The sequence below is a fragment of the Diceros bicornis genome, chromosome 28 (genome assembly GCF_020826845.1).
Source record: "Diceros bicornis minor isolate mBicDic1 chromosome 28, mDicBic1.mat.cur, whole genome shotgun sequence".
Lineage (NCBI taxonomy): Eukaryota > Metazoa > Chordata > Mammalia > Perissodactyla > Rhinocerotidae > Diceros > Diceros bicornis.
In genome coordinates this window covers 42,103,740-42,125,848 of record NC_080767.1, presented here as the reverse complement: position 1 = coordinate 42,125,848, position 22,109 = coordinate 42,103,740, and the positions used below count along the sequence as shown (strand labels likewise).

Below are 22,109 nucleotides of genomic sequence, written 5' to 3'. Positions count from 1 at the left end.
CAGGCCAAGTTGGGTTTTCTTACTTTGAATAATATAGGATTATAAATAAATAGCTTTTCTGTGACTACTTGAGTTCCCCTCACCCCACTCTGGACCCCTGCCCCCTAGACCACCCATCAGCCACTTGGGCTCAGAAGTGGGGGGCTGCCCCCCTCCAGTCTGGACAGAAGATGCAGCGTGCAGCCGTCAGGGGCACAGTCTGCTGCAGGAGGCCTCAGCGGGCAGTGACAAGTCTCCTAGGGCCTGCCGGGCCCTCCGCAAACTCCTAGAGCCGCATTCTGGTGGCTGCATGGTTAACGGAGACAAGGGGGCAGCGAGGGGGTGCTGGAAGCCCATCTTCCTCTCTGGTTTCTGAAGTCTCCGAGGACCAGCCCCCAAAGCTGGGCTATGGCATGGTTCCTGAAGGTCGTGGACCCCAAGCAAGAGGTGCTGGAGTTAACAGGCGGTGAAGCACAGCTTTACTCAGCTATTTACAAGACCTTCAACTTCTACGTCAGAAACTCCCTCCTCTGATGCTTGGTGCACAAAATAACACAGCCCCAGTCTAGGAATTCGTTTTTAACTCGTTTTAATGACCCACTAGATGTAAAACCCATTATCTGCGAGAGCCAAGCATCTGGTTTTCTTTGTCCCACCCTCCCCAACAAGAAGCTGTGCGCCCAGGAGCCTCTGAGCCCTTCTCCCCCCCCCCGGGGCGGGGGGGGGGGCACGGGACCCAACACCAGCAAGCACACACACACCTTCTCATGTTCAGGCCCCAGCTAATCAGACTATGAAGAAAAAGCAAGTTGAGATACAATTTATTCAAGATCAATTTATTCTCCTGTTGCCAACTCTTTCCTTGAAGAAAAAGGCATTAAACAAATCCTTGAATTCATTTTAACACCTTTTGCTTAAAATGTTCCAAAATTTCAACTATAATATCCATATTCTTAGCACTAAAATCTTTTTCCATCTAGATTTTTTCCCCCTTTTGGGGGGAAGATAATCCAAGCACAATAAAAAACAGTTTAGGACCATGGGCTCAGGGCAGTTCAAAAACTGTGTGCGCCAAAAGATCACACATCCCAGGATGCCGTGATGGCAGGAGGATTTAAGAATCAGGGCATTGAGATGAAGGGTGCTGGGCAACCCTGCAGCTAAGAGCCCCCTCGCCCTCCGCCTACGACAGATGGTGCACATGCAGGGTAGCCGCACGCTGTTCCTTGTCCCTGGGAGCTGCTCTGCAGGAACACTGCTGTCAGCCACTCGTCTCCCTCCAAAAGCAGAGCTGAGTCCACAGCTGCCTTTGGGCGCCTTCCGAAAACAACCACGTTCATGGAAAGCAGAGCCCTGGGCCCCAGCACATCTTGTCCTCTTCACCATGCTGCTGTCGCTTTTAGTTTCCCTTGTTTTTTGGATTCCCAACTGTCTCTGCTAACACTTCTTTCTGCAAATCCCTCTCACAGCACACCAACATTCCACACAAAATTATTTCATAAGCCTACGGATTCTTTCTCCTCGGAGGACACTTCTCAAGGCCGTGATTTTCCCACTTCTCTCCGACGTGCCCCCGCAGCAGAGTGCCAGGGCCCCAGCATTTACAAGCTGCATCCTCTCTGCTCTCTGGTGCCCTCCTGGAGGACCGAGGAATGTCCGTGGCTGATCCAGCAGGTTGCCCACCTGTATGGAGACAGAAAACCGGCCACTTGAGATGACCCACCGGCAGCGCCTCTGGTGCTGGATCACAGCTCTCCCTCCTGGTCAAGCCTCCTGACCTCAGGACAGCAGAGCAGAAAGGTTTCTGGAATGCAAAGACATGGCTGCTGAAGCCACCTCAGTCTTCTCCCCCAAACATGCCAAGCCCAGCTCCCCCTCTTCTGAACATTCCACTCACCACCCGGTTTCATGTCACAAACGAACAGACACAGCCTTGTGCAAGTTCAAGGACAGAAAAGAAATCCTCAACTCTAAGAAAATGTGACACCCTGTAGCAATCTTCCGTCTGAAACAAGGTTCTACCCAATTACCAACTAGGAGGGGCCGGCAAACCCAGCCCGAGCCCATTCTGCATCCTCAACTTGCGGCCTCCTCCCCACACTGAGCCGGCTGCCGGGCTCAAAGGCGGATGTGTCCACCCTCCCCTCGTCCTCTCTGGTGGTCAAGCCCACTTCCTTCCTGCAATCCCATCATCACCCCAGCTGCACCCGTCACCCGTAGAGAAGACACGGAAAACTCAAGTGCACAACACGAGGGAAGGCGGGCAAGACCTCGGGCGGCTGCTCAGCGGCAGCGAGGAGCCGCAAGTTCAAGGGGATCCTTCTCGTAAAAGAGCCACAGCCGTCCAGGAGGTGGCTTAAGGACCACGGGACGAAGGCTAACGCTACATCCCACCACGCCAGCACTGGGTGGGCAGCTCCTCCCCGCCCCGTGTTCACCTGGTGGGTGCTCACCTCCCACGCCGCATCAGGGCTGGCCAGTGACCACAGGACCCGGCGTGAGTGATGACGTCCCTTCCCAGGCTGGCTTATGCCCACGCTGGGGGAAGCCAGCTGCCACGTCGTGAGGACCCTCGGCCTCCTGCCCACAGCCAGAGCACGCCATCTTGGAAGCGGCTCTTCCTGCCCCGGTCAAGCCTTCAGATGCTGCAGCCCCCAGAGAAATCCTGCCCGAACCACCGCGTCAGGCCACTCCTGACCACAGAAACAGTAAGGTAATCAATTTTGTCATGGTTAATTTGTGACACAGCAGTAGGTAACTAACACACCACCTAACAGGCAAGGTCTCCGAGGTCAGGTGACAAGCTGGCCTGCCTCACCGCAACACGTAAGCTTTGCCACCACCCAGCTCTGCTCACCGAGGTCGTGGGTGGCTTTCGCTATCAGCTCCTGCCAACACTGAAACATCACCTCTCCTCTCAAAGGCACGGCCACCAGGCCAGGCAGCCGAGAGGGGCTTTCACCCAAGGGCCGCCTGCTGCACCGACATGAGGCACGAGCCCTGCACACAGAGGGTGCCTCAGAACCGCTCCCTGCACTTTCCACACCCATTTTGCTGGGCCTGGACTTCGGAGATGCTGCTGCAGAGCGCAGACAACAGGACAGCCGCAGACAAGCCTCTCCCAGAGCAGTCTGGAGGGCAGCACGGAGAGCACACACCACCCGCCTTGGGGCAGACCCTTGGCAGTCCATCCCATTCGCCCTTCCCCAGATTCAAAGGCTCATCGTCATTTTCCAGGTGGCCAATCAGCTGATGACCCCCCCACGACCCCTGCCCCACCCACAATGAGGATAATTTCATACACCACACCCAGCTAGATTCTGGCAAACCGGTGTCCACCACGAGGGTCCAGGAGTTCTGTCAGACCCCCAGCCAGCCACCCCTCTCCCAACTTACCTGTCCTGAAGAGAGGCCTGGCGTCCATCTGTAGGTCTGTTCCACTGGCCACCCTCACAGCACACAGCTGGGCCCCACCGTTCCTGGGCCTCTGGATCTGAGAAATGACAGAGAATGGTAGACCAGACCAGGCATTCTTGCCTTTAACCTGGATTCCCCAAACAGGCTTCGGAGAATCCAATCCGGGGATCCCAAAACTGTACGTGAAGTTACGTTTTCTGGTGGGATTCTACAGCAAAGTTTGCCACCCTCAGCACTGTCGACACTTGAGGCCCCGTAGTTCTACTGCGGGGGCCGCCGTCCTGTGTGCTGCAGGATGGGCAGCAGCAGCCCTCATTCCTGCCCATCTATCTTCAGGCATTGCCACGCCCTGGGAGCGGCACGCAGATGCCCCTGGTTGAGAACCACTGATTGACAGCTCTCGTTCAACCCTCAACGTACATGTTTTAGAAAATAAAAGCAAAACGTCTATTTTTTTAATTTAACATCAATGACTTTCTCACCCTGAGCAGATGGTCCCAGATCTCTCCATCTGCAAGGGGGCCACGACAGCCCTGGCTACACTGGCCATCCCAGGGGGGTTACAAGAACAGCCCCTTCACTCCCCAGTGCCCTGGTCTGGACGACCGTCTGTCAAGTTACAGTCGGTCCACTGAGGGGCTCCACACAGGGGCCCTGGCCTCTGTCTCAGCAACAGAACAAGTGCCAGGAGGGGACCTTTGGCCTTCGTCCCAGTTCCCAAACAGACCAAACCATCTCTTTGAAGTGCTCTGCTTGTCTCAAGGGTCTTTATGGCACGGATGTTCCTGGGCTAGGTAGCTCAAGACCCCTACCCCATCCCCCACCGGCTCTGTGAACAGGGCCCAGTGGCCTCCACGAGAAGTGACAATGCCAGACAGGACGTAGGCCGTTCACACGAATGCCTGGGTTCTCAGCCAGGGATGCATGTCACACCCGCCCAAGGACTTCTAATAAGTTCTTCCCAGACAGACCTACAGAATTATCATTCCTGGAAAGAGACCCTCTCCTGGTCAAGCCCATTGTGCCAAAAGCTTGCCAGGTGCTTACACACACACACACACACACACACCTCATTTAATCGTCACAAGCCTCATTTCACAGATAAAGAAACAGACTCAGAGTGTTCAGGGCAAGAGTGTTCAGGGTCTTGCCCGGGTTCCCAGCTGTAAGCACGCATGAGCACACCACCTGGCGGCAGTTCTGGGGAATGTCAGGCTACAAACCATTCTTAGTGCTCACTGTTCTGAGCACTGAGCGTAGAAATAGCCACTTCCTCTTTGCCCTGAGGTCACAGGTGCCGCAGAGCAGCTGCACCTGTGGTGCTGGCAGGTCCAGCATCTGTGGGGCAGTCATTCCTACCCACCCAGCAGGTGGCCAGGCTCAGCTCAGACCCACCCAGACTGCAGCCAGGGCAGCAGGGACGAGAGCAGGCCCGCCTCATCTGATGGAGTCGGCCTTCCCCTCGCCTCTTACCTTGGTAGGGACCACGACGGTCAGTCGTTCTGGCCAGTATTCACCCTGTGAGCTGATGTTCCCAGGCTGTCACCTTCCCTCCTGTATCAAATAACAAAAACGCTTGGCCCAGAATCAAGTACAGTCCGGCACTGCATGACACATCAGTCAATGGACCACACACACGACGCTGGTCCCAGAATGTTAGTACCATACAGCAAGTGTGTAGCAGGCTACACTGTCTAAGGAAGTATGCCCGACGATGTTCACAAAATGACGAAATCGCCTAACGGATGTATTCCTCAGAACGTGTCCCCGTCATGAAGCGACACACGACTGTATAAGAGAAGCTGGCTGCCCTTGTTACTGTTAACTGAACCATATACCAGCAAACTCTTCCCTACTCCTAGATGATTCTGAAAAACCTACCCCCTTGACAAAGTGTGGCACAAATTAGCCACCAAGCCTTCTACTTTATTCTTCCCATTAGCAGTATCTAGAGCTAATGAAGGCTGCTGCTGACAAGGGAACCCTGTGCCACGGCCACTTGTCAGACCCCCATGAGCAGCCCAGAGTGGCGATCGAAGGACCTGGAGGCCCCCCCAGCACCTGATGGGAAGTTAGTGCCTGATGCACGTGGGGTCCAGAGCAGCCAGGGGGGCTGTCCGGAGGTTTCTGCACCCTCTCCCAGAGAGCACCTCGTGAGCAATGATCAGAAGCCCACTAAACAAGAAGGAAAGAGGCCACACAGGAAACAACGCTCTGGAATTTTAAAAACTCTCCTGTGAAGAAAGCTGACACAGGCAGCCTGCGGAACTGGCTCTGTAATGTCTAAATTCTGCAACTTTAGTTCCAGAGGTTCTGACTGCACTGTCCATAAAATTTATGAGGCAGAGCAGCTACCCGTGAATACTTTATGACACTTTAATCCACCTAAAATAACCTGAATTACTTCAGATGGTTAGGTGGTATTATTCAGCTCACTCCCTGGTTTGGTGCCACCATTTTCCACCCAATGTGATAGGTAAGCAAGAGTCAGATGTCCAGCAAGTCAGCCTAACTGAAGCTCCTCACCTTTTCCACTCATCACTGCGCCGGTAGTCTGCTCCTGCCTCCTGCTGTCAAAGGCAAGCCCACCTCGTGACTTGAGGCAGCCAAGACCTAGGAAAGAATCAGAGCTTTTACAGGACTGGCTTCAGGTTCCCGGTAAACACACCAACAGCCCAGCACAGTCAAGTGTCAGACTACTCATCATCCAGACGTTCACAGGCCAGAACACTGGGCATAGACAAGCCTCTCTTCTCTCTGCCACCTAATGACACAAACGTGACACCGCAGCCACATCTGCACGCCTCTAGGGGCAGTGTACACGGGAGATTATATAGTTCCAGTACTTATTGCCCGACCACGTGGATGCCGGATTGACCGGTCCTGACAGTCGTCTAGGATGTCACAGGGAAGGGGCTGAATTTGCAGTTATACTTCTGGGGCAGACCTGTTCCAGCACCCACGTGTCAACTCACCAGGGACCCCAGCATGCCCTTCCAGGCCCTTGGTTTCCAGCAGGCAAGCTCCCTAGAGAAAAAAGAAACCCACGTTTTATAAGATGCCCACATGGAGGCACTTCACCCAGACTGCGTTCTGCTGCATTAGGTCTCCAGGGAGACCCTGCCACCAGGTCTACGTGTTTCTAGAAAACTCCAAACCCAGTTACCCTCCCCCTTAACTTGGGGTGCGTGGAAAATGAAGGCTACAATACAGCGGTCCCGTGTGAGATACGATGACGCACCGGCGCTGCAACCCACTGCAGGCGTCAGGCGACCAAGGCCCAGGGCTGCGGATGCAGCCACCTCTGCCCACCGGGAGGCCACCTCGCCACGGGGAGCACTCATTCCCACCATGACTCAGAAATCGCCTCACTTTTAGAGCCGGATAAACAGTGACAGTCGACCCATTTTTTAAAATGAAAAAGAAGAGATGAGCGGAAATACGAGGCGACTTTCTCGAGGCCCCCACCAGTCAGAGAAAGCAGCAAGGCCTCTCGGGCCCCCTGCGCCCTGCCGCGCGGGGCACGTCTCCGACAGGCCCCCGTCGGCCATCAACCCCCGCCGCGCCGCCGGGAGACGCGGAACCGAGGAGAGGCGCCCTCACCGGCCGCGCTCGGCCCCCCAGAGCCTCCGCGCCAGCAGGCGCCGCTCCCCCCGTCCGGAGGGCCGGACGCACGGGCCCGCATCCCCGGCCTCCGCCCCCGGAGGGGGGCGGTCGGGGCCCCGCGCGCCCCGAGGCCACACAAACCCACCCTCACGTCCATCACCGTCTCCGCCGCCGCGAAAGGACGTGCGAGCGCGCGCCGCGCCTTTTATAGGGCGTACGGCGGCCCGCGAGGGCCAACCGCCCCCGCCCCGCAGCGCCCTCTAGCGGACCCTGCCGGCCGCGCCGCGCCGCGTGGGGCCTTCTGGTCTTTGCTGGCGCCCGGTCTCACTTGTCGCGCCCCTTGGGCTCACCTGTGGCGCCTCCGGGGTCCTTCCCAGAGCCAGCCAGGCCCAGCCGGCGGGAACTCCCACCCTCCTGCCCGCGCCTGCGGCTCCTCCGATGGGGCAGATCCCTGCGCAGCCGTGGGGCCTCCTAGGTAGGGTGGGATTCTGCAAAATGGAGATCCCGCTGGGACCCACCTCCCATGGGTGGCAGGACTGCAGGAGTCAAACTATGCAAAGCCCTTAAACAGTGCCAGGCACATCGATAATGTCTTCCGTGGTCACTTTCTCCCACCAATGAGTGCCCCTGAAGCTGGAGCCACCTCCTTGTTCCCTGTAGAAGTGCCTCCTGCTGTCTGGGGAGCCCCGGTTGAGCCGCTCCTGCCGGCCCCAGTCCCCTGGAATCTCTGCACCCTCCCCCCCGCCCCCCGGGCTTGGCTTGAGGCCCTGCCAAAGGCTGCACCTCCCCACGGAGCCCCTCAGGACGCTCCCCTGCAGGGAACTCTGCCTTCACCCACTCAGGAGGGTCTCCTAGGTGCCAGCTCTGACTGGCAGGGTAGAGGTTCCCTGGGCACTAGGCAGCAATATTTTGCTTCCTCTTCTACGTGGAAGCTTCTGAGGTCGGGTCAGGAAGGGCCCACTATGGATTCATTACCCCGATACTTCTCACAAGCTGACGAGTTATCGCTAACTTGGACAGATGTAGGACGACCTGTGGAGCTGGCTGTACCTCAGTGTGAGCTCTTGCTAACGAGGCGCCCGGGCGGGACGCCTACAGGATCCTCTGTGATTGCCAGCATCTGCCTAGGAGCGGAGCGGGAGTCCCTCTAGGCACCCAGACCGCCTCCCGGGTCTGGCCATTTGGGCCACAGGCTGGGCGTCCCCTTTGGCTACTAGGCCGTGAGCATCCCCTGCAGTATCCCAGCGCTGGCGGGCAGGGTGCCCTCCCCTTGGAAGTGCAGTGCAGACAACAAGAGCAACAGGGGCCTGGCTTCCTGGGGACCTGGGGACAGGCTGGGCTGGTTTGGGAAAGGAAGGACCCTTCCCCTCCCATCTACCCCCCAGCCTGGAGGAAGCTAAGTCCCAGCGGAGGGACCAGCTGGGAAGCTGGAGACCTAATTCTCTAAGAAAGAGAAGTTTCCAGAACGCTGGAGAGGGACTTCCTAGGCCTGCCGTTGAATACACTGGCTACCTGGATCCAGTGCTCCACCACCCTGGCCCTGTCCCGGGCCGTCACACTCGGTCCCCCGAGGCAGGTGGTGATGACGCAGTTGGCAACATTGTTGAACTGGGTGACGGTGGCGTGGACAGTGGAGCAGCCAGGTGCTCCAGGCCCTCTTTGACCCACTGAGACCAGAGGGAGCCCAGGCAGTGGTAGGGCACCACCTTCCTGAACAGCTCCTGGGGAGCAGAGGGAGTGTCACCCGGCCCTGCCACGCCCCAGCTCGGCTCCACAGTGGCCCCCAGCCCCAGGCAGGGTCCCTGGTCAGAGCTGGAGCTCAGGAAGCTGAGCGTGCAGCTCGAGCCTGTGGGAGTCCCTGGGTCTGTTCTTGCCCGCTGAGGGGGCCCAGCGCGAGATGACCCAAGACCCAACACTGCGGGAAGGGGGAGGGGCTCGTTCACAGCGCAGGCTTGCTTACTGCAGGCACAGAAGGCGGCTCGCACTGCCCACCCCGAGAGGGCATCTTCTCCCCGCCCTGACCAGCCCTCCACGCCGACCTGCTGTCAGGGCCTCAGTGTGGTTCCTGCTGTTGGCACCTCGGACTCTCAGCAGCAGCTGTAGCTGGGTCAGCCTTGGAGAGCAGAAGTCCACGTTGCTGAGCCCACACATCACCACCACCCCTGCCACCATGGCCACTTGGTGCATGAGGCCATGGGGCGAGGCCGGGGTGGCTGGGAAAGAGGCTGATGGGTATCCTCAGACGGGTCATCCTACCCTCCTGATTATTAAAATCCTCACCTGCTGAGGTTCCCCTTCGATAGGCATTGACTTGGGACTCAGAGATCTTCACATTTTCCACCCATTCAGAGAGGTCTGTGCACATACCCCTTCCCCAGACGTCCTTGTCACCAATCTGGTTCTTTCCAAGTCCCTGATCATCCAGATAAACCGCTGGCCCCAGCCCCAGACTCAGTGTGGAATCTCTTGTCTGGCCGTTTCCCCTTGCAGGCAAAATGAACCACCAGGTGCACTGCTTGCCGTTGCCCCTCTGGGAGGATGTCCCTCCACCACTGTCCCTCAGGAACCCCCAAACGGGCTGGAGTGCTGCCGCTGTCCGCTCCGGTGCTGCCTGTGTTCTGAGCAGAACTGTCTAATCCAGGCCCAGGCTTTCTCTTCCTCTGTCAGCTGGTCCCGGGGAAGTCCTTGTGAGGCCCTAGGTGCCGGCTGGCAGAGAGGAGTGTAGCAGGAGTGGGGACCAGGGACATTTGGGTCACTTTTTCATGTAACTGACTTATGCCTGCTGTGTAGACCCCACTTCATGGCTCGGTGGGTCAGATAACGCCCAATTCATGATGGGCAGCTCAGGTCACGTGGTCACGTGATAGCCCGTGGTTAAGCGTTCATTCTCTGACAAGAGCTGTTTCACACAAGGAGAATAGTCATTCGCAGAGGATGGCAGGGCCTTGCTCCAAAATCCCAAGAGTCTGTGGGGTGACTCACCTATAGGGGCTGCCGGAGGCTACAAACAGCATCCCTGCCTGCCACTGACACTTGCGGCACCATTGGATCTGCCGGATCACGTGGCCCAAGGGGCAGAGCAGCTGGCACCGTAGACTGGACCTGCTGCCGAGCCTTCTCTGGTTCTGGGCCTCACTCAGCACTGCTTGGTCAAGGAGCCAGAGCAGGATGCTCAAATGAGGAATGTGTGATTCAACGTGGCCCACACTGGCCTTGTGTCTCTTTTTCAGTTGTAGGAGAGGCCAGTTGCAACAACGTGTCCTTCACCTGGAAGGGATGTTTTGCCATGCCCCTCACCACGGGACCCCCAGAAGTTTCACTGAGGAAGAAGGCCCCTGAGTTCTTGTGGGGTGTACCTCTCACCCTCTGACATGCAAATGTCTTACCAGGAAGTCTAGGCTAGTTGCTACTTTTGCTTATTAGGTCCTGTCAGCATACTGTCACCGATGAAATGGACCAGTGAGATGTCTTGTGGAGAGAAAGGCGCTCGGGATCCCTGAGAGCTGAATGATGACGCAGGGCTGCAGAGTCGATAGACACCCGAGGTAGGACAGTGACCGTGTGTTGCTGACCTCACAGCTGAAAGCCAACTGCTTCTGGTTTTTGCTAGAAGGTATGGGGAAGAGGCATTGGCTAGATCAAGAGCTGCACGCCCGGGAGCAGGGGATGTGTTGATCGGCTCAAGCAGGGAACCCATCCCTGGTCCAGCAATTGGAGTCACCACTCCCCGGGGAAGCTTGCTGTAACCCACGGCCGTCCTTCAGGATCCGTCGTCTTCCGCACAGGCCCAGTAGGGGAGGAGAGTCAGGTTCCTGTCCTCGCTGGTGGCACTCATCTCTGCCATTCCTCCGGGAATGCGGTATGGCTTTTGGTTTACTATCTGCTCGGTTGAGGCAGGTCAGGTGGGTGGTGATGCTGGGTCCCGAGGAGAATCAGGAGTGTCTTCGAGGCCGCTACTGCAGGGGCTTCATTACAGCGTCCTCCGGCCAGGCAGGGTTAGTCTCCTCCAACGGAGTGGAGCGGCTGCTTCTACTGGCAAAGAACACTCGGTAGATTGGAAGGGTCAGTAGCCCCAGCTTCACCAGGATCCTCCCAGATGTCCCCATCCCAGCATCTGGATCCCACGGCTTCCCAATCCACACCCGCACTCTAACAGGCGTTGAGCCTCCCTGGGAGGTCGGGAATTCGTTGACGTTGCCATTCAGCCCGTCAAAGGATGCAATTCTGAGTTTGGTTTTCAGCAATCTCGGCTCCGTGGCCACAGGAGATCAGGGTTCGTTACAGGGCAGGTGTGAACACTTGTAGGTCGTTTATGCAGCCCGTGAGCTGGGAACCCAAATCCTTCAGCTCGTCATTTTCCCCACTTTGTCCTGCATGGTTGGGAGCAACCAGCCAGTCTCATTATTCTTGCTAGTTTGACAAAAATGTTCTAAGGGATCAAATACGTGATCACTTGGGACTTTGCTTCTTGTAAATATCTGATTGGAGGTGTCCAGGGGCTATTTTGGGATTCCTTGTTGCCACATCACACCATGGACCGTGAGTGCTTCTTTACTACTGATGAAATAGAATCGTCAGTACATTTCAGTCTCATCAGATTCAGGAACTGTTAACAGAAACCCCAGACCCATCAGTAAACCCATGCTCCAGATTCTTTTCCTCTAGAACTACTCTAAGTACAAAATGTGCATTAGTCTGGGTTCTCCAGACAGACAGAAGCAATAGGATATGCATATATATGAACAGAGATTTATTTTAAGGAATTAGCTCCGGTGATTGTGGAGGCTGGCAATTCCAAAATCTGCAGGATGGGCTGGCATGTTGGAGACCCAAGGAAGTTGATATTGAAGCTTGAGTCTGAAGGCATTCTGGAAGCACAGTTCCCTCTTTCTAGAGGGACCTCAGTCTATTTTCTCTAAAGGCCTTCAACTGATTGGATGCGGCCCAGCCACATGGTAGAAGGTTGTGCTCACTGATGAAGCTTGGCACACGGCAGGGACGAGTCAATGCATAGTGAGTGAAGGACGGAATGAGTGAATGAAACCACGGAACAGGAGTCCTTACAAGATGAGCCTTTCTTTGTGGTGGGGTCAGAGGGTGTCACAGCACAGGCCCGGAGGGTGGCACGGAACGTGCCTGGCTGTCTTTCCAGCGCTGAGCCTCCTTCTCCTGTGACGTGCTATCCTGGATCTTCTTCGCTCCTCCTCAAATAATGCTGAATACTCCAGGGAGCAGGGCAGCAGGAGGGGACCTGAGGGGGGACTTCCCAGAACCTGTGCCCTGGGGGACCCCTGTGACAGCCTGGCAGGGGGCTCTTAACACGCTCCAGGCACTGGAGAAGAGATCCACAAGCCATTCCTAAGGTAATCCTCCCAACAACCCATCAGGAGTCCCAGTTATTTCCCCACTTCACAGATGGGGAAACTGAGGCTCAGGGCCTCGCCTGGGGTCAGCAGCTAGAAAGAGGCTGAGCAGGGACTAGAACCCCCATCTCCCTGACTTGGGATAGTTTCTAACTGCCGTCTTGCACTGTGGCCTCCTGGAGCTCAGGGGTCCTGATTCCCCTGGGACCACACCCTCCAGCGCTCCAGCCCTCACTGAACTCAGGGGGCAGAGCTGCCCCCTCTGCCTGGGGCTGGGCCTGGTGGCCGGGGGAGGGCAGGCCCTGGGCACCCTGGGCTCTCCCAGGACCGGGAGCAGCCTATCCCCCCACAGATGTGGTTTCCCTGGGCACCAGGACCGAGGGTTCTTGGACTCCAGAGCCCAGAGGTCCCTCCCACGGCATCGAGCTGCAGCCTCCTTGTTAGGGGGGCTCCATGGGGTCTAAGAGACCCTGGGTTCAAATCCCAGCTCTGCCACTCCATGAGGGAACAGAGGAGCAAGTCTCTTTAAGCCTCAGGGTCCTCGTCAGGGAAATGAAGACAATACTCCCTCCTCACCCGTGGGTTGTTGGAGGATTCAATGACAGAACTCAGCGGAGAACAGAGGCTGCGTAAGTACTGTCACCATGAGCTGTTCCTGCTGATGTCACCCCACTGAGAGCCCCCTGCTGCCCTTGGCCAGGGACTTCTGCCCCTGTGCCCCTGCCAGGCGTGCCCAACTCGCTCTGACTCCGTTCTTCCTCCGCAAAGCCTTTCTCCACCCGGAGTCTAGGGGGGTGTCCCTCAGCTGGGGGCCCGCAGCACCGGGCTCCCCTGTCAGACCCACCACAGCACTGGGACTGGGCAGGACCCCGGCTCACGACCTGTGGACAGGGACAGTCCTGAGCGTCGACAACGGCACTCGGGGCGCCCTGACTGTGTCATCTGCTCCACAGGCCACGTGTGGGGGCACCCAGTGACAGGGCTTCTTCCCTCCCAAGGCTAAACTGAGCTGCCCTGTGCTCCCAGAGACGCACCCTCCCACCCCGTCTCTCCATCACCAGGTAGGGAGCACCTTGCTCCCAGGGCGCCAGCTGCCCAGGGTGGTTTGGTGACGGTGATGGGTGGTGTTGTCCAGAGGAGAGTCTTGATGGGGATGGTGACTCTGGTGGGTGTGATTCCGGGGCTCCAAGTGCTGTCTCAGTGAACTCGTCTTCATACCTCCATGTGAGGTCGGCTGCTGCTGCCCCATTTCACAGGTGAGGAAACCGAGGCTCCAATGGTAATGCCTTCCCAAGGTCCCCAGGGCTCTCTCCCTTGTCCCCACTGAGCAGAGCCCCCTCCCCTGCAGCAGCTGAAAGTGCTGCATATGTGAGCTGGGATCTGGCACAGGGCAGGGGCGAGGTCACTGCTCGAGGACCCTGAGGTGTGGTAGGGCTCTGTGGCCTGCTCCAAAGCCCCAGCCTGATGCTCTGACCTTCTGACACCTTCCGCAAGGCCCCTGCTGTGCCTATTAAAGGTCCCTTCTGCTCACACAAGCTCAAGTGGGTGGTGCTGTTGCAACTGAGAACGTCTCCTGGATGGAGCAGGTTCAAGGTGGTCCCTGTGACTCGCTGAGCTGCCCTAGGTGAGCTTTCCTGACTCATAGGAGGGGGCTCTGCGCTTGGAGGGAGAGGGAGCAGGAGTGTCTAGGACTGAGCCCTCTTCCATCCTGGATGGCGGGTCAGGCTGCTCAGCTCAGGGGAGTTAGGGAGCAGGAACGGGGGGCTGGGGCGGGGCCTGGGCCAGTGTGGGGGAGGGGGTGGGGCCTCTAGTAGGGCAGGTCACCCCAGGTACCTTCATCTTCTCCATCCCAGCTCCTCCTCCTCCCTCCCTGAGGTCTCTGCCCAGGGTCTCTGCACCACCCTTTCCCAAACAAGGCTCAAAGTGGACAAGGAGACCTTGGATGTCGGAGACTGTGACAAACACTGTGACATCATGTTTGCATTATGACCCAGAATCTCCGCTTCGAGGGATCTGTCCTAAAGAAATAGAGATTTATGGACGCGGATGTTCCCTTCAGCAGGATGATGGGAGTGAAAATTCGGAAATGGCCCGTGTTCCACAGCAGGGGCTCTTGGGAAACTCTGATGGGGGACACAGAAGAGGAAGGAGATTGGCTGGCCAGCGTCCCCCCTGGGGAAATCAGGTTCCAGGAGAGCACACGCCCCGGAATCCTCCTTACACGACATCCACACATGCACACGGGCACACACGTGCACACCGGCATATACATGTGCACACGCATGCACACATGTGAACAGGCACCGGCCCACACGCATGCACCCACGGGCACGGGACACATGGACACACACACACGTGCACACCAAGGGAAAGGACTGGGAGGGTGAACACCGCCTGTTAAGGGCACATCGGAGTTTCCACTTAATTCTTAATTCCTTTAGAATTCATTATTTTACTATAATAAACGTTCATTGTCTTTGTAAGAAAAATCTCTAAAAATGAAAACTAAATACTGTACATTACTCCATAGATGAGTGACAAATGGATGACATTTAACATACGATTCTAATCTTCTCAGAACTAGAGAGGGAATACACGCACGTTCTAAAAAGCTTAAACCTCACCTGCAGGAGAAGACAGGAGACTGGAAGGTCCCACCCCCAGAGGGGCTCTGTGAATGGTTTGGTGTGTATCTCTCAGGCTCTCTCTGTCTCTCATCCTCTGTCTCTGTCTCTCTCACACGCAGACTCATTTCCATAGATGCCCGTCTCCCTGTCGATGTCACATACATGTGTCATACACACGGGATGGATGGATCCCGTCCCCTCTCCACGGACATTAGTGTTGTCTCCAATCCCTGCTAGTTCAACCAGTCTGTGATGAAGACTCTTGAAAACACATCTTTGGAAACTTGGGCAAGAATTCTTGGGGGATAAACTCCTGGGATCTGCACTGCCTGACACCCGCAAGTGCACACACACACGTGCACACACTGTACAAGAATTCCTGGGGGATAAGCTCCTGGGATCTGCACTGCCTGACACCCACAAGTGCACACACACAAATGTACACACATGCACACACTGTACAAGAATTCCTGGGGGATAAGCTCCTGGGATCTGCACTGCCTGACACCCACAAGTGCACACACACAAATGCACACACGTGCACACACTGTACAAGAATTCCTGGGGATAAACTCCTGGGATCCAACCTGCCTGACACCCACAAGTGCACACACACACATGCACACGTGCACACACTGTACAAGAATTCCTGAGGATAAACTCCTGGGATCCGCACTGTCTCACACCCACAAGTGCACACACACACATGCACACACGTGCACACACTGTACAAGAATTCCTGGGGGATAAGCTCCTGGGATCTGCACTGCTAGCAAAGGCTGCCCCTGGGGACTTTGGTGGTCCTGCACGTGTTCTCCAGAGAGGAGGGTCCTCTCACATTTGTCTCCAGGGGATCTGCTGGGGCCTCTGCTTCCTCACGTGTCGCCGGGGCTGGTCTCCATCAGACTATACACCTGCCAGTCTGCTGGTGACTAGTGCCATCTCCACATGCGTGCGTGTCCTCATCGGGAGGCCGAGCATCTCTGACATGTACGCCCATCTGCTTCTTGCTCCTTGGAACTGCCCATGTTTGCTCTCTGTCCCTTTTGAAAACACTGACTTTCCAGAGTTTTTGGACCACAGGGATGTGAAACCTTTCTCTGGCCTAGGGTTATGAGGAATGCTTTTCAGTTTGTGGTTCGTCTTGCCAGCTTTCTCCATTTTTCTTGTTTTTGTTTTGGCCACAGGAAGAGCCAGCGTTTCCTGTCTGGCTTCTGGCTCTGGTGTCACACTTAGAACAGCGGTCTCTACCCCGAGATTATGCACTTATTTACTAAAAGGGCTTCATTTTATACATCTAGTTTTTAATCCATCTGGGACTTTCCTTTCAAATAACAAAAATGCTATTTTAAATAAAAAACAAAATTAACCAGTTCCATTCATAGGAAACAACAAGAATAGGTAAAGGAACAGAGCCAGAAAGCAGATTAGGGGTTGCCAGGGCCGGGGGAGGGAGGAATGGGGAGTGAGTGTTTTGGTGCAGGGCTTCCTTTTGGGGAATGAAATATTCTGCAGCTAGACAGTGGTGATGGTTGCACAGCACCATGAATGTACTTAACGTTCCTAAATTGTACAATTTAAAATGATAAAAAATGAAATTTTATTATATTTAATTTTTTAATCATACAGTATAAAAAATCATAAAAAAGTAAAGGAAAAAATAAAATTTTTTATTGTGACAGAAACAGTAACAGAAGAGAGAAAGGAAAGTTCTGGTGGGGGAGTAGGTCGAAGGTGTGGCTCGGGGGCTGGTGAAGAGGGAGGTTCCAGAGCTGGCTCTCCCTGCAGGGACGGTGAGTCCTGAGCTGGCTCTGGCCTCCTCCAGGAGCAGGGGCGGGGCTGGCTCTCCCTGCGGGGACGGTGAGTTCTGAGCTGGCTCTGGCCTCCTCCAGGAGCAGGGGCGGGGCTGGCTCTCCCTGCGGGGACGGTGAGTCCTGAGCTGGCTCTGGCCTCCTCCAGGAGCAGCGGCGGGGCTGGCTCTCCCTGCAGGGACTGGTGAGTTCTGAGCTGGCTCTGGCCTCCTCCAGGAGCAGCGGCGGGGCTGGCTCTCCCTGCAGGGACTGGTGAGTTCTGAGCTGGCTCTGGCCTCCTCCAGGAGCAGGGGCAGGGCTGGCTCTCCCTGCGGGGACGGTGAGTCCTGAGCTGGCTCTGGCCTCCTCCAGGAGCAGCGGCAGGGCTGGCTCTCCCTGCGGGGACGGTGAGTCCTGAGCTGGCTCCGGCTCTCCTGCAGGAGCAGCGGCAGGGCTGGCTCTAGCTGCACAGTTGGCGGATCCTGCCCTGGCTCTGGCTCTCCTGGAGCTGCTGCAGAAGCTGGCCCTGGATGCAGAGTTGCTGCTGGAGCTGGTGGTGGTGTTGGCCCCGGCCCTGGTGCTGCTGCTGGAGGTGGCTCTACAGCTACTGACGGAAATGCTTCCAGCTCAGGATGTGGCTTTAGTTCTGTCGCTGCTTCAGCAGCTGAATCTGCATCTTCAGATTGTGCAAGCGCTGGGGCTGGAGCCACCGCTGGATCCTGAGACGGCAATGAAGCTGCAAGAGGAGACCGACATGTCTGCCTTCCCACTGCGGCTTTCCAAAGGGATAAAACTCCCATGCAAGGACGCACTGCAGGACGTCTCCCCCGAATGCAGTCCACCAGACAGGTGGTCTGAGGCCGGTCTCTGCTCCTGGCCCAACACCCGCCTCTGGGGGCTCCTCTCTGTAGACCCAGTACCGACCCCTCCCCACGCGCTCACCTCTGGACTCTGCCTCAGTGGGCTCCAGGTCCTCCAGCTGGGCCAGGAGAAGGTGGGCACGGCGCTCCAAATCAGAGCCAGGCACGTTGAGCTGCACGTAGGCCACCAGCGTCTTGAGGCAGGGAAAGTCCCGGAGCTGACAGAAGTCCTCTGGGTACTGGTCCAGCCAGGTGCCCAGGATGGAGGAGATGGCACTAGGGGTAGGCGGGTGGGCAGCAGAGTCAGAGGCCCGGCCTCTCCTTCAACGTGGCCTTCCCACAGCACCCCTGTGGAGGCTGGGCTCCTGGGCCCGCCCCTGCCCAGCCAGAGGCCAGTCCACCCCAGCCCACCCTGACTTGGTGGTCCAGGCAGGGGCAGGCCTGGGCAGCAGGCAGGGGCTGCAGAGAGTCTCCATGGGAGGGAGCCCTCCATCAATGGTGGGACCATCTCCCCCTTCCTCGGGGAAGCCTGACACCCTCCTGTGTGTCCCCCGCCCCTCCCCATGGGAACATCAGCTCCATGCAGACAGGGAGGGCTGTGCCTGCTCTGTTCATCGCACTGGCGGGCTCGCAGTAGGTGCTGCATGAATATGTGAGGGAGGAGGGAACAGGCAGAGGGTGTCCTCCCGCCCAGCCTTCATGGCCCTCGTGGCACCTCAGCCTGCAGCTCATGCACCATCGTGCTGTCTTATTCTCTGAGGCACGTGTGGGTCTGTCTTCCCACTGACACTATCTTGGGAATGGGGACACAGCCGGGCCAGCCCCATGTGCAGCTGGGCTCAGAGGACCAAGGTGCGAGGCTGGTTTGTGAGCAGGTCGCTCCCCACACCTCCTTCTGGGGCCCTCAAATCAGGGAGGGGGCGAGCAGGGCTGGGAGGGGCTGGGGTGGGGATGGATTCTCTCAGGGGCAGGCTCTGAGCCCCCAGCCTCCTCTCTGCTCCCTGAGGGGCCTGGACCCCATCTGTAGCTCTCTGACTCCTCTCCTTCTGCAGGAGAGGCCCCCAGACCTCAGCCCTCTAGTGAGAATCACAAGATATGTGGGAGCCAGGGGACTGCCCTGCCCCTCCAGCCACAGACCCCAAATGTCCCCCACCTTGAAGACAGAAGCCCTCCTTCTGGACTCAAAGCCCAGGCATTTCCTAGTTGGTCCTGGGGTCTGCCATCCTCGTCACAATCAGTGTAGACGAATCCATATCTAGAGGAGGCCAGGAGGGTGTCGCATGGAATGTCCTGTGTCCACTACCTGCTCTGGTGTCTAGTGGGCCTGGCTGACTCCCTGACTACATTGGAGCTCAGGAGGACAGGGATTTTTGTGTCTGTCCACGGGGTGGGGTGGCTGGGGCTTCATGTACATTTGTTGAATGAATGGGGTCCAACCAGCACCTTCCCAGACATCCCAGTGGGCCTGGGCCCCCACTCAGCCCCCAGGGATCCCTGCTCTGCCTACACACAGGATGGGACCCCCATAAGGAATCTGAAACCTTCTTTAGAAATGGGAAAACAGCTTTGCCCGAGGCCACAGGATGGTGAGGCTTGAGGCAGGAGCTTCTTCATGGGGAGAGGAAGGTCATAAATAGAGACAACCACAGCCCTCAGCAGCCCTTCCCGAAGGGCCAGGCTAGGGTCAGCGCTGTCCTGGGCTGATCTCAATAGTCCTGACAACAACCCCGTGAGGTTGTCTTCTTAGCTCCGCAGTTTTCACACGAGCAAACTGAGGCTCAGAGAGGTGAAGGGACATCCCTGAGACACACAGCGAGCAGGGGGCAGGGAGCCTCAGAGCTGTGGAGGGACGGGGCTCACCTTTTGAACAGCAGGTCTGGGGCCTACTGGGTGGCAGCGAAGGCTCGGCAGGTGCACAGGAAGAGGGTGACATAGGAGAGGTCGCTGCCCTGGAAGGCAGGCACAGACCCTCCACCAGCTTCTCCAGGGTGTCTGCGCTGACCGCCCCCACCCTGCGGGTCTCATCCAGGTAGAGGGTTGACTCATTTTCACACTGGGACTCATCTTCGGACAAAGAGGGACAGCTCAAAACACCGACAGTACAAAAATACTCGTGTTTGCTTCCTGAAGTGCAGCAGTTTGTGAAGGATCGGCTCGGACAGTCTTGCCAACGTGAAAAGTAACTTTGCATTTGGCCAAGGCTGGGGCTGGACGGTGGGGGTGGAGGAAGGGAGGAGCCCCGCTCCTGGGGTCGGGACTGCTGCCACCAAGGGGCAAAGCCCCGGCTGGGACTCTGCGGATTGGCCTGGGCAGCGTCTGGGCAGGAGGCCTTCCCTCGCCTCTCCGGGCCTCGTTCTGGAGGCTCCTCCAAGACAGCACTCACTCGGAGCTCCCCAGCCCTCGTTGGCAGCATGGAGCTCCTGCTCTCACCCGCTCTGGCCCCAAACCCACTGTGAGCCCCGCTCTTCCAGGCCCTTGCTCTGGTGGCTGCCACTAGTCCCCCCAAGCTGAGCAGGGCACAGCCCTGCCGGGCCCAGAGGAGGTCAGGTCTAAGCGGCATGTCAGGCACTGGCAGCAGGAGGGGAGGCCTTGGCGGGGCCAGCCCCCTCCTCTCCTGACCCCAGGGCAGGCCCCCTCCTCTCCTGACCCCTGGGCCCGGCCCCCTCCTCTCCTGACCCCCTAGGCCGGCCCCCTTCTCACCTGGCCCCCGGGCAGGCCCCCTCCTCTCCTGACCCCCGGGCTGGCACCCTCCTCTCCAGGCCTCGGGCACACTCACCATCTCCTTCGGCGGTTTCTGGGCTCTCTTGGGGTTCATCTCCAGGGTGGCAAACTTGGAGGTGCCCTCCTGCCGGGTCAAGAACGGGGTCAGTGAGGCCATCCCCACCTTTCACCTACGCCCCCCTGGAGGCTGCAGTCGGTTCAGAAGGGGCCCCAGGCTGCTTTCCCTGGAGCGGCCCGCACCCCTGCTCTTTGCCCCGTCAGCCTGCGCCTCCTCTAGGTCCTCACCACCCCTGAGACCGGCTGGCTCATTTTGGGGACTTGTCCACTGAGTCACCCACTTGGCAGGGCCGCCCATGCCAGCAACCCCACTACTGGGTAGATAGCATGTGACCAATAAAAACCGTTACCCTTGCAGGTTCCAGGGGGCCCTCAGGGGACAGAGGATGGCAGGGGCCAGACAGGCCATCAGTGCGGTTCCCACAAGGGTGTGGGGTGGGGGCCACTCCAGGGTCTTCTGGCCTGGACACGCAACCCTGTTCTCTCAGGGCTCCTTTATCTTGGCCAGGGCTGCTTCCCTCCCCCCAGCCCTTGGACCCCAGCCCCCAAATCAAGGACGAGAAAACAGGGCCAGTCCCACGTCACATGTGTGTTCCTGCCTCCCTGCCTGTCACTCACGGTCCTGCACAGGCCTGACCAGCCCCGGAGCTGCCGGTGACGCCCTCCCTAAACGGCCTGCTTCTGAAGGGTGGTGTGGGCTCTCTGCCGCCCTCAGCCTCGGGGAGGCCCCGTCAGGTTCCAGGAACTCCTGTTCTGTTAGTTTTATATTGTGTTCTGATTGCAAGGGTCATGGCTCCTCCAGCTGGCCTCTCTGGAGCTCCAAGGGACTGGGGGCCCAGCCAGGCCTCTCCATTAGGGCTCAGCTTGGGTAATGTCACCCGCATACACCAAGGGGAGTAGTCTGTTGGGGGTAGGGCTCTGGAGGGAACCCTCGATTGATGTGCCTGTGAGTCCGCATTGTCACACTTCAGGCGTGCACAGTGAAGCAATGCTAGTCAGTGGGTGGTTTCTCACTGGTGCCCAGTTCCCTGTGCCTTCTGAACCACGTACTCATGGCACCCCCAACAAACACCAGCAACCCTCACCATGCACCCCCCACCCCCAGCCCCAAAGGAGAGGCTGACTGGACATGGGGACTCCTGTCCCCTCATGGGCTTCTGTAGGATCTGGGCTGGCACAGGCAGGCATGTGTCCACCCATGAGGACCCCGCTGGCCCGACGCTCCCCAGCAGACAGGCTCCTGGGGTGGTCAGGCACTGGGAGTATAAACGCTGAAAGCAAGGAAGAGGGGTCCTGGAAAGAGGGGCCCTGCACCTCAGCCCAGGAACACAAGTCTTCCAGGGAAGGCCCCACAGAGCATCAAGAAGTCCCTGTGACAAGTGCCCCCCCGAGTCCTTCCTGGCCCCCCTGGGAGGAGGCCTGTGCAAGATGTAGGCTCTGATGCCACCTCCCGCCTGGGCTGGTATAGCCAGGGGGGTCATGGGGACCTCAGAGCTGCAACACGGAAGATGGTGCCCTCGAGGGGCAGATGGGGACACTGCTGCCCCATCCAAACACCAGGTCCACACACCTGCCGTCTCCCTGAAGCTCCAGGACCCTGAGGGCAAGAACGCATCTTGTGTGCTCGGTGGGTGTCTGATAAATGCCACATGGATGAAACTGAATTCACATGGACCACACTGCGGAACC

General features: G+C 57.7%; 1 protein-coding gene, 1 long non-coding RNA gene and 2 other non-coding genes across 11 annotated transcripts; all 4 read right to left on the bottom strand.

The window, feature by feature from the left end:
* Positions 1-794: 794 nt before the first annotated feature.
* Positions 795-7,181, bottom strand: LOC131393509 (uncharacterized). Of its 8 annotated transcripts, none has more exons than XR_009215931.1 (7): positions 7,144-7,181; positions 6,372-6,423; positions 5,923-6,009; positions 4,870-4,950; positions 3,376-3,472; positions 2,433-2,672; positions 795-1,783 (listed from the first exon to the last, which is right to left on the bottom strand). It is a non-coding gene; the product is annotated as an uncharacterized LOC131393509 (long non-coding RNA). The 8 variants fall into 8 exon arrangements; XR_009215936.1 differs by having other exon boundaries at positions 7,148-7,180; XR_009215934.1 differs by lacking the exon at positions 7,144-7,181 and adding an exon at positions 7,000-7,084.
* On the bottom strand, positions 4,602-4,735 carry LOC131393835 (small nucleolar RNA SNORA43). The gene has a single exon (XR_009215980.1). It is a non-coding gene; the product is annotated as a small nucleolar RNA SNORA43 (small nucleolar RNA).
* Positions 6,084-6,213, bottom strand: LOC131393838 (small nucleolar RNA SNORA17). The gene has a single exon (XR_009215983.1). It is a non-coding gene; the product is annotated as a small nucleolar RNA SNORA17 (small nucleolar RNA).
* Positions 7,182-17,167: 9,986 nt separating the features above from the next.
* LOC131393757 (uncharacterized) lies at positions 17,168-20,256 on the bottom strand. Its single transcript, XM_058524797.1, has 3 exons — positions 19,503-20,256; positions 17,725-17,918; positions 17,168-17,518 (listed from the first exon to the last, which is right to left on the bottom strand). Exons 1-3 carry the CDS (start codon positions 20,200-20,202, stop codon positions 17,423-17,425), a joined length of 990 nt encoding a protein of 329 aa, XP_058380780.1. The 5' UTR covers positions 20,203-20,256; the 3' UTR covers positions 17,168-17,422.
* Positions 20,257-22,109: the final 1,853 nt, after the last annotated feature.

Excerpts from the sequence above, each read along its gene's own strand:
- LOC131393757 (XM_058524797.1), bottom strand. The coding sequence starts at position 20,202 with ATGCCGCTTAGACCTGACCTCCTCTGGGCCCGGCAGGGCTGTGCCCTG. Across the intron at positions 17,919-19,502 it reads CCAGACCTGCTGTTCAAAAG|TGCCATCTCCTCCATCCTGG; the intron begins GTGAGCCCCGTC and ends GCCTACCCCTAG. Across the intron at positions 17,519-17,724 it reads CACTGAGGCAGAGTCCAGAG|CTTCATTGCCGTCTCAGGAT; the intron begins GTGAGCGCGTGG and ends CTCCTCTTGCAG.